Here is an 11,810-nt window from a genome sequence, read left to right as displayed (position 1 = left end):
CAAGAAGAAAAGCCGTGCAGTGGCCAGGGTAAAGGGGCCAGCTCTGGGACTTAAGTCCAGCATACTGACCCCAGGAAAATGCAGCAATACAAAAATACCAGCCAATTTCATAGAGGGAGGGAGACGGTGAATTGTTATATCCATCATTTTTGCCTCGGGCATTGCTGCAATACCTACACATTTATCCAAGTGTGCCCATATAGCTTCTTTTCATTTATAGACACACTTAGTAACCACTATCATCCATAGATAGCACTAACCAACATTTGGTCTTCATGAAAACAATATATTTCAATATAAATTTTAGTCATTATTTTACTATGGTGATAAAATGCAATAATATTGTGATTAAGTATCAACATGAATTAAGCAGATTAAAATATCACATATATTATCCACTTTATAAAATGGAATAATCACACTGGATTTTATCAGAGATGTCCCACTTCTTACATAATCAGCTGCCAAATTTACATTTTCAACATTTTGTGTTATACCAATAAGATTTAAATGGATAACTGCAACTTACACTAGATAAATCTACATTTTCTGAGAATAACTACAGGAATCATTTGGTTTATGAACATAAGTCCCCTACTTAAAAAGCAACTGTATCCGCCATTTTTTTTGTTGTTGAAGGTAGGTACTTTGTTTCTTTTAAATTTGCATTATAAACATGCAGTAATTAAGCATTTAATTCCTTGCGATATGTGCGTTAATGAAATATGTTAATTATTAAGCTCAAAGAAAAAAACAATGGATTAAAATGTTGGGACAGATCTCAACGCATGTTTTACTGCATAAAGACCGACACAGTAGACTTCCAGTAGTCCGGAATCCAACAATTCAAAAGGCCTGACGGTCCAGCACTACCTAGGAATGTACGGACTGGAGCGAACCTATACTTTTTAGCTACGGTCGAAAAACCCTTTTACAGTACACACTTTATGTTCCTGCTGATAAATATTTGCAGCCTAACACCCTCTTGCAGATGTATTTGCTCTACAACTTAAGCATTTATCGATAAAAGGATAGGTATACCGTCCGTTGATCCAACATTTTTGGTAATCGGACTCCAGCGAGTCCCGAGCGTGCTAGATAATCAGAAGTTTACCGCACTGAAATCACACATCAGAAGCAGGTACAGTACTGTTTTATTGACATGTCGCTCAAGTGATTACAGGAACACACGACTTCGCACCGAGGGAACTCGTCTAGATCCCAGAGTTGGATGAGATCCAGTTCCGGTAGTATGCCACGTCCGTGTAAACGCCCGGCCGGCCGGCCTTGCCACAGCCGTCGCCCCAGGAGACAATCCCCACAAGCTTGCCTCCCGAGGCCAGGGGCCCGCCGGAGTCACCCTGAAACCAACAGAGAAGAAGGCTCTTTGGGACGAAATGTATATTGAAATATATTAGTACTGTAAACCAAGAAGGGGCAACCAGGGGCAATTCTCCCCCCCCCCCCCGAAAAACCAGTTATCTGCTACATTAATATTGCCGACAAAAATGATTGTTTCTGAAACCAATAAAATATTTTTATATAATTAAAGAATTTCTTGTAGAATCATAAAATCTGGTGTTTGGATGTTATGCGTAGTGTGAGTAGATTAAATATAAATTTAGTAATTTGAAGACATTTTTTTCTCTGGCTATTTTTAAATCCTAGTGCCCCCTCCGAGGTGAACCTCTGGATCCGCCACTGCTGTAAACTGATTTTAACGGGAGTAGTGTCTTGATTAAAATGTTTGTCATCAAGCACACTTACTTGGTGGGAAAACAAATTATTTTGATTAAAATACAATCATATGGAGAGAGAAAAAGGGGGGTTGTCTGTAAAGTCGGTTTACGGACGATAATTTTACGTGATAACGTCATAAGAAAACATTGATGAAAAATTGTGTACTTTTTAACTTTCAAATATTATTTACAGTGTTTGCAAATTTAATTAAAATAATTTGTTTAAAAATAATCACGAACAATTAGTTATAGAAATAAACTGAAATCAAATCAATGTCAATAAATTGTTAATTTGAAATGACGAAATTGGACAAATAAATCAAATTTTTAAAATTGCTGCTTTTAAAAAGGCCGCCTTAACCTGTTTGATATTATAAAAGATTTTCTCGCACGGTGGTTGGCCGGTCCTTGCACTCTCGGCTCAGGCGGAACGTGACAATGAGTCATGCTTTTTCGTGCGTGCAGCTGGCGTTCATCGATTTATAAGATTTTATCACGTCAAAAAAGTTGTTTTGATTATCACTGTTTTCCTGGAATGAATTAGAGCGTTACTTAGAGGGGCGGGTGGATGCTACAGATAATGGAAACAGGGTCGACAATACCTGACACGCATCCTTGCCAGCTTCGGCATAACCGGAGCACATCATCCCGGAAGCCAAGCCACCGTAGTCGGAGTAAAACGAGTTGCACTGGGTCTGGCTGAATACCACAGTGTTCAGGTACAACAGGACAGAGCTGTCTTCGCTGCCGTCCGCCTATAATCAGACAAACAGCTGCCAGTAAATAACAATCATTTGCCTATAATACTTCAAGTTAAATACGTTAATGGTTTATAACATGGGCAGTCAAAGTCAAATGTGTTAGCTTAATATTTTCAAATATTAAAACAAAATTTTTTTTTCTATAAATTTCAAAGTAATTAATTATTTATTAGTCAGCTGCTTGGTAAGAATACTTTAGATTTGTTCTATTCAGTCATGCATTACAAAATACATCTCAGAACAGTCCGAAATTGTATGTAATACTAGCTGCAGTACCCGGCGTTGCCCGGGCTGAACACAGGCTGATATATTGTCCGCGAGATAAGGCAAAATGGATAGCGCTATATGACAGTGTGGTGGACATAGAGAAATGATATACAATTACTGTTAGTATGTTTAGGACCTATGATTTTCTGTTTACCCATGGCGATCGGGTGAATGGTTTAGAAGTTGATGCACTACAGCGTCATCTGGCAGCGAGTTACAAAAAAACTATTTCCCTGAAAACACTTCAATGTGACAACTTTCATGGCAATCGATCAAAAGGTGTCTGACTTTATCAATCTCATACAAAAAATACACTTTTTTATGACATTACAAAGCCCTAAATCCAATACAGTAATGAGTTATATTGAAATTTATATTGGCCCTAACTCTAGTTTGAGGTCATTTTCGATATTTTCCCCTTTTTTCCTGTAGAATTTTGTTCTTTGGAGATACGACTTTGTTATGGGGACAGTACCTATTATATAACTAACCTACATTTATTCACAATACTTAAAAACAATTCCCTGCCATTGATTTTAATTGATTTATTTCATTATTTATGTATGAACAAAAAAAAAATCACTTAAAACTGAAAATTTTAAAGCATACTACGAACACCATTATAGAGGGAAACTTTATTATATAGAGGGGGTGGCCTAGTCACAGGTATATTTTATCGCATTATCACCTCTAAACGCAATGCTGTGGACTGGTGCATAGTCTTCTCATTATGCAATAACTATAACAGTATATGGTGGAGAAATATGTAATGCAAGTACTGGATTTTTCATTACTAAAAATTATTTTCAAATGAAAAGCAGAAACAGAACTGGCTACTCATTCGCGCTCTGTTTATTCTTAAATGCTTTTCACAGACAGGCTCTACTCTGATATCTCACCTCTAGCAGTTTTAAATCGTGCGGTTATTTCCGCAAGTTTTGACACGGGAGTGAAAGGACTATGCACTTACACCCAGTGGCGGATCCAGGATTTTGGTTTGGGAGGGGCTTGACCCAGCTGAGGCTAGGCTTTATCAAGGCAAACACTAAAACAGTAGTGGACCCAGATGCTTTTGGAGGGGGCTTCAGCCCCTTAGCCACCCCCCCCCCCCCTCTGGATCCGCTACTGCTTACACCTTCATCGCGTGACAGCACTAAGGGGCGCACCACCAGTGTGTGGATGCTGCGGACTCGGTACTCACTGAAGTTAGCCCCCATCCCGAGACCACGGCCTGGGTGCCGGCAGCCACCACCTGCCCCTGCGAGGGGAGCCCGATCGGCTGGACGGACGAGCTGAACTGGAACGGCGTCACGACCTGAAACATCAAGAGCGTTTTCTCGGCTGGCTCCGTCCAATGCAACACCTACCAACATGCCATCGCAACAACCTTGGGTCCGCCCATGCAATAAACTAGCAAAATGTTATTTCCGAACGTCGCTCGCCATGGTCTGGAAAGGAGTGAAACCTGAAACCACGTACTGGTAGGCAGGATGCCTTGAAAGACTTTTGCCGTTGTTTTTGTTTTGTTTAATTGGTGTTTAACATTTATAGGCGGAAATTCACAAGGGCACAATTCAGGGATGTTGGAGAAGAAATCAGCCTTATGGCAGTGGTTCTCAAAGTGTGCGCTCCGTGGTATTCCGAAGAAATATAATTCAAGATGTAAAAATAAATATAATTAATTACTCTATTGAACCAATTCATTATGAATATATCCGCCCTTTTTGCTCATGCAGTGATTTAGTTCAGTGTGGTACTGTAGTCATGCTTTACGGTTTGTAAACAGGCATGAATAAACTTTAGGTATGTGACGTATATTTTTATTTAATTGCTTTAATTTTTTTTTCTGTAATATAAAACAACGTATTATAACATATTTCTCAGAAATTTTTATACAGCGTGCCTAGAATTATTTGTAGGATTTTTAATGTGCCAGACTTCGAAAAGTTAGCAACCACTGGCCTAGTGTTTAGGAATCACTCCAGCATTTGGCTGCAGTGATGTCGGGAAACTGTATAAAACCAAAACCGGGACGGTTGGACCGGGATTCGAACCCGGGTGCTCAGGAACGTGAGTCCAGTGCCATCTCTCTCCATGAAATGCATCAAGTATGATTAGAAACAAGATTTTATGGTCTTATTTTAAAAAAATTTTTTTTTGAAATTTGTTTATAAAAAAAAGATAGCATATTACTGAACATATATGATACTTAAATGTTCCATGATACTAATTTCTCTAAAACTCTAACATCAACCGACACATGATGCACATTTTCAACATAATGATTTGTAACATGCACAGTCTAAAATTTCGGAGCAAATAAAAAAAATCTGTTAAGCTTTTCCTTTGTATGTTTTAAGGTCATAATGTATTAAGAATGAGTAGCTAAAAAAAGTTGTAAGATTAAAAAAAAAAATCCAATTTTTTTATATATGAAATTGTGGTACAAACGTCATGCCGAATAAATTACTTTCATTGAATTTAATATTTAAAAGATTAGGTGTTTGTCACTTTAGTTAAATTCTGATTAAAAAAAATGCTGATTAGTTTCATGTTCCGATTTCACTTCGGTGCTTTGTGGCGCATTAACTTGAATTCCGGTGTTGTGCTGTGTGCTGACGTGCTCATCGCAGTTCACCGTTATGATCTTATCCCTACGAATGACTGATCGAATGATAGAGTAGCGCCGGTGATCTCACGTACTATGGTGTACTGACGTGCTGATCGCAATTCACCATTATGATCTGTTTCTACGAATGACTGATTGATAGAGTAAGAAGCGTCGGTGAGCTCACGTGCTATGGTGTACTGACGTGCTGATCGCAATTCACCGTTATGATCTTGTCCCTAACGAATGACTGATTGATAGAGTAGCGCCGATGAGCTCACTTGCTACGGTGTACTGACGTGCTGATCGCAGTTCACAGTTATGATCCAGTCTATACGAATGACTGATTGATAGAGTAGCGTCGGAGAGCTCACGTGCTATGGTGTACTGACGTGCTGATCGCAATTCACCGTTATGATCTTGTCCCTAATGAATGACTGATTGATAGAGTAGCGCCGGTGAACTCACTTGCTATGGTGTACTGACGTGCTGATCGCAGTTCACCGTTATGATCTTGTCCCTACGAATGACTGATCGATAGAGTGAGCTCACGTGCAGGAGGGCAATGTCGTTGTCCATGCTCCAGCTGTTGAACTGCTCGTGGAGGACGTAGCGGTCAACTTCGTGCACCGTGCCTCCGACCCCCAGCTGTGCCGTGCCGGCCCTGAGGCGGGGCGTGGGCGCGCTGCAACAGTCCGCCCCTCCCTCGTGCCTGTCCTCTCGGACCCTGCTTCAACGTCCTCATTTCACCGCACTTTCTTTCCCGTCTTTAATCTTTGTATTATTGCAATTTCAGCATAGGTTCCACTACATGTAATCACTAGGGACCGGAAAAATTCGCGGGTCCAGTGACCTCCAGGATGAACTCCGTAGTTCTGCGTGCACTCGGTCAAATGCCACCCGCTCATTGGCTGCTGTCTTGCGAGACGTCCCAACGTATAGCAACCTGTGATTCGATATAAAGCTTTGGTCGGGTGTTTCTCACTGGGCCCAGCGTCATCCAGGTGAGTTGTGAGCCAATAGCAGAGGCAGCACTGAGGTATAACTATGTATTTGTATTTTAGCCTATCGCGAAATGAAATCGCGAATTTTTCCGGTCTCTAATAATCACAGCTTATTGCTTTTTTTTTTTTTTTTTTTTTTTTTTTGTTAAATTTGTAGTCAGCTGGCAAAAAGGTTATATCACCACACCCTCTGCCCCCTTTTTGACCTTTCCAATTACAAAAATGGAGTTCCGTGTACGTTCCAGTAGATATATTTTAAAAAAAAATATGCGGGCCAATTTTGATGGTTCAAACTTTTATGCCAGGCTAATTGCTTCAACTAGAAGTTAAATTTCCTGTGTTTACAAAGCCACTCAATGTAAAACAAGGTTTCAAGTTAACTTCCGTGGAACCACTTTCAGAATGTTTTCATTGCTCTCATTTAAAAAGTAGTTCCTGGAATGTGCTAGAACACGAGATCCGGCATGGCAGATGATATGAAGCAGTATCTTGACAGGGCACTGTGACGACCTAGGTCGCGACGGACATCTTCCGTTTAATAATCATGCCTCCTCTACTCTAAACTTGATACTAAATGAATTACATTCATTGAAATTAATATATTAAAAGATTACATTTTTGTAATCTTGAGTAGAGTTTTTTGATTAAATATGCTGATTAATTAAAATATTTTTGTCGGATTTCTGTGTTATTTCGACTTTAGCGCAATTCACCATACACCCTTGTCAATGGGCGTAGATTTTCCGGGGGGCCAGGGGGGCCCAGGACCCCCTAGAATTAATAAGTTCCTCACTGAGAGCCTCTTGCACTTGCAAAATTGTGACTACGAAATGTGGTTGATAAACGTAAACGTCAAAACTATGAATTATGGAAAACTTATGTACATTTTAAAGTTTCCTACTTATTACATGCATATAAGCCAACATATGGGCAGTATACAACATACAAGCCTCCTATCCAAAGAGGATGTGTGACGGTTAAAGCCCAAGTACTAATTTCTCGGGACGCGCGGGCCCCCTTGCCAATCCCACAGATTTGCGGCCCTGATCTCATCGCTACCCTTGAGGAACACTTGAGCTCTTCTCAGTGCCACCGTTTAGTACACAAGTTCGGCGTTGTGAACGTACGTACTTGTTGAAGCAATGTGCCGCTGATACTGCCCAGTAGGAGCCGATGATTGCTGCACCGCAGATGTGTGCTCCCCAGTCTTGAAAGGACAACTGGAAGGAAAAAAAAAAAAAAACATCTTTAATGTGGCTTAAGCATCCCGCCTCGTCAGGGGTGTATCTTTGTCGGTGAGGCGGGATGATAAGCGCGACGCTCGCTGGTGCTTCTAGCGCGGTGTCTCCTCTGGACTGGCGCGCAGTCTTCTCGTCATCACAGGACAACTGTGAGATCTGAGCGGTGACCGTAACATTAGATGGCGGAGAAATGAATATAAAGGTGTATTGCCAGTCCCTTTAGTGCTTTCAAGAATCTGTACCATGTGTTTCATGCCTAAATATTGTTCTGAAAACACACATTTTAGCCCTTTCCACTCTTCTAAAAATATGTTTTAAAAATAAAGTACGGAAACAGAAATACTCATCCACCCTTCTTCTAAATAGGTTCCTTGATTTATTATTCAGTGAATGACCATGTTCAAATTGTTTCCTTAAGAGGAAAGAAAAGGAGTATTTTAATCTGAACACATTTTTTTAATTTCTCGGTGCTGTGAATAAAATGATATCACAAGTGTTTGTAAAAAGATAAAAATATATAAGCTTATCTGTTCGTTCATATTGAAAATTATCAATTCCCTGAAAACTCTGATGTCAAAAATATTTATCTTCCTAATCTGTCATGGCTATTTGCTTATCAGTTACATTTTTTCAGCTAATTTTCCTTGACTAGTGCACCATATTCCATTATGAAATAATTTAATTTAACATAAACATTTTGATGATATGCAATTTCCATTTTTAAAAAAAAAACCTACACTCAGTGAAAATTTAAATGTGTATGTTATTAACTGTCTCTATATTTAAACATATCATTTTTTTTTAACAATTTAATAATAATATTTTGAGTTGCAAGAGTAAGTATTTATAAAACAGTAAATTTAATGTGTGTACATACGTAAAATACACTATGACAGACCAACAGACATTGCTTTCCTTAAAACAAATGAAAAATGACAAGTTGTGCACGAGGTTTGTGTGTAAAGGGACACATGCTTGGATGATAGTGAGCCCTAATGCTTGTACATGATGCAGTATTGCAACCCTGAAAGTACATCACTGGCTAGCATGCTATTCATACTGTATAATTATGTACATACTATTATTCCTAATTAATAATTACAATAAAATATTAAAAAAATCAAAATAATCTTAATTATTAATCATCTTTAGTGTTAAAATTGGTAATAGGTAATTTCTTCCAACTCCAGAATGTTTTTATAGATGTGTTATTTGTAATTCGTTTATACATTTTTAACAATCTCTGTAATGTTTAGATTATCTGCTAGTCATTGTCTGCTTTGCAGTACAAAGCTTATTTTTTTTAAATCTTTTTTATAACTTGTTCATTTTGTTTCTATCAGTATTGGTGTGTTTGCTATGTTTTCTGTGTTTGTCGTGTCTGCTTCCATGCCTACAACCAAGGTGCACAACTGTCGCATATGACAAATGTTAATATATAATGGTAGTAAACACAGTTGCCAGGGTGACTTTTTGAAGGAAAAAAAATATACCTAAAGCTTGGGTAACATGAGCAATACTAATTAACGGGATCAGTGGTGCCTTTAATAAGAAACGAAACAACGACGGGTTTGAAGGGGGGGGGGGGGGGGGGGGGAAATTCCACGCAGTCTCAGAATACAATCCAAAATTTCCAAAATGCAAAATGTAAGTGGGACAATCTCACAGTGTGACCAAGCACACGGATGCTAGACTCCAAATCAACATTAAAGGAGCAGGTCTGAGTTTGAAAGTTACTGTGATAAGAACCACACCCAGGCAATTTGGCTCGACAAACGTTCAGAATTAGAAGCAAATGGTAAGACACCCAGAAATTTCACGGATACGTTTAACGACAAGATAAACATCTAGTACTGGTTTCTGCGATGTCTTTGATTGGGCCGGAGTTTTTTTTTTTGGACACGTCCCAAGTTATTCTAAACCAACAACAAAAACTGAAACGTCGTATCGTATTCACAACACATTCGAGACTAAAATGTCTCCTCTCCATGACAGCTGCCAGTGACGAATGATCAAGGCTCGAAGAAAACAGCACTATAAAGTCTGACCTGTCGGTCATACAACCTGCGAAATTTCCGTGTGTTTAGCAAATGGACTCACCTGGTACGGAAAGTCCGTTATCGAAGCAACGCTGCCACCGATGATCCTCCTGTCAAGAGATGGTTTTTGTGATCCGTGCTGCTTAACTGAGGAAAACACACAGACACTTTACTAAAATATTGTATTGGCGAAATGCATTTTCTCAGAAAAAAATTTGAGTTTTGTCACCACTGTTTGCAAGTGAAAAAACAGCTCGTTAACTTCTCGCATCAAGTGCTTGGATCGTGATCAGGTACACGACTTGCGTTTGAATCCGCAGTCAAAAAGTTGATGTTGCGAACGTAAATCCAAAATTACTGGAAAATATATTTTTGAAGTGAAACTTCTTTGCTGAGAGGGCTAGTATTTTCGAGCTTTTCGAAAACTACAGATCGCATGAAGGGGTTAGTTAGGTACGTGGTGGGGGAAACGGTAAAGAAGTAGAGTGCATCAGCAGCAATGCCACTCCAACATATGCACTTGTGGTTAAATGGGAAGATGGAAAATGTGGATTGGGGGATAGGTATTTAGCATAGCATGCTATATACTAATTGTAACGGCCGGAAGGGGAGACGGCAGGGGGGAGGTAGAAATGACGCAGCAGTGACTTTACGGAATTCTCGTAACGCTGCTCGTTTGTCTACTCCTCAACTTTAGTAACGGCCAACAATTGACACTACTATATTTAATTTTATTTTAAGTATATACAATTTATTTATTAGTGTGGAAAAGAGTTATTGATTTGTGAAATTAACTTTATAAGTATCATTAATTTTTACGTGAATAGTGTGAATGAAATTGTAAAAAAGACATATAGATTAAGAGGTTAGCTTTAAAAGTTAAATTTATTTTTGGTATGTGAACTCCGTGATTTGAAATGTCAAAATGACTTATAGACTTGCGAGAGAGAGACTTTATTAAGTGTAATTTATGTTCGATAGGAGTGTTTTTTGTTCTTTCATTTGATTAAATTGAAGATTGTGATTTAACATCATGGCTAAAAATAATAAAAAGGCAGAAGCAGATGAGAGGTATTATCAAAGGCAATGTGGCAATAAACAGCCAAAAGAGGTGCCAAAAAGTGCCAGTGAACGGATGCGAGAGTACACGATACGAAAAAAAGCATAGTTTTCATTTGAGATCATACCAACATCCTTACCATTCTCAATTATTATCTCTTGTTCAATAAAAAAATACTAATAATTTATTTCTATATATTCCTAATAAGCAAGAAGTTTCACTACTGTCTTGTATCGACTCCACACACATGTTTTAAAATTCTGATATACATAGTTTTCTTTAGAATTTATGGCATCAATATGAATGGTACCTATCTTCTGAAGCTATCAATACTTTATTGCAATATTCATACCACATGCAAACCAAGATATTTCTACAACTTACCAGGATCTGCATTTGCTAAACAGAGGAATAACAATAAAAAATAAAATTTTGACATGTCTGTGTTGAGAAATTTTTCCACTGCAGCAGGTAGCAGAACATCTGTCTACCTGTAGTGACAAACAGACAACATGTGAGAACTGTTTTGCTGGAGATAAGAATGTCTTACGAAACCGGAGATATCTTATTATTGTGGCAGATAAAAGTTGGCTAGTTTTTCTTCTTCTAAAGAGGAAAGCTCATACAGTCACAATAAAAAATTTTTTTATCACCGTAGCTTTACTGATTATTAGTGCACTGTATATTTATCTCCGTAGCTGTACTGATTAGTAGTACACTGTACATTTATCTCCATAGCTGTACTTATTAGTAGTACAATGTACATTTATCTCCATAAATATACTGAGTAGTAGTGCACTGTACATTTATCTCCGTAGCTATACTTATTAGTAGTGCACTGTACATTTATCTCTGTAGTTGTACTTATTAGTAGTGCACTGTACATTTTCAGAAGATATCAAATAGTTTCTAGAACAAATATTGCCATTATAAAATCTTTATAATAAAGAATCAACACAGGATTTCTAAAACACATTTTGCAAATTTACAAACAATTGCATTTAGTGCATATGTATTCCAGAAGAAAGTGTATATTATGCATTCTCACTGCTTAAAACTAAATAACCATAACAAAAATGCTTCTTGATCAA

At 38.3% G+C, this 11,810-nt stretch overlaps 1 protein-coding gene across 1 annotated transcript; it reads right to left on the bottom strand.

Moving 5' to 3' along the window:
* Positions 1-1,137: 1,137 nt before the first annotated feature.
* LOC134539878 (trypsin-1-like) lies at positions 1,138-11,769 on the bottom strand. Its single transcript, XM_063382225.1, has 7 exons — positions 11,104-11,769; positions 9,721-9,806; positions 7,511-7,599; positions 5,928-6,060; positions 3,969-4,082; positions 2,342-2,494; positions 1,138-1,361 (listed from the first exon to the last, which is right to left on the bottom strand). Exons 1-7 carry the CDS (start codon positions 11,156-11,158, stop codon positions 1,215-1,217), a joined length of 777 nt encoding a protein of 258 aa, XP_063238295.1. The 5' UTR covers positions 11,159-11,769; the 3' UTR covers positions 1,138-1,214.
* Positions 11,770-11,810: the final 41 nt, after the last annotated feature.

This window comes from Bacillus rossius, chromosome 16 (genome assembly GCF_032445375.1).
Source record: "Bacillus rossius redtenbacheri isolate Brsri chromosome 16, Brsri_v3, whole genome shotgun sequence".
Classification (NCBI taxonomy): Eukaryota; Metazoa; Arthropoda; class Insecta; order Phasmatodea; family Bacillidae; genus Bacillus; species Bacillus rossius.
Note: the sequence above shows the minus strand (reverse complement) of the source record. Positions and strands in the feature narration are given on the sequence as shown.

Bases quoted from the DNA above. Each gene is read 5' to 3' on its own strand.
- LOC134539878 (XM_063382225.1), bottom strand. From the start codon at position 11,158: ATGTCAAAATTTTATTTTTTATTGTTATTCCTCTGTTTAGCAAATGCA. The intron at 7,600-9,720 runs GTGAGTCCATTT...TTTTCCTTCCAG, and splicing joins TAACGGACTTTCCGTACCAG to TTGTCCTTTCAAGACTGGGG. The intron at 4,083-5,927 runs GTGAGCTCACTC...TTGATGTTTCAG, and splicing joins ACGACATTGCCCTCCTGCAC to GTCGTGACGCCGTTCCAGTT.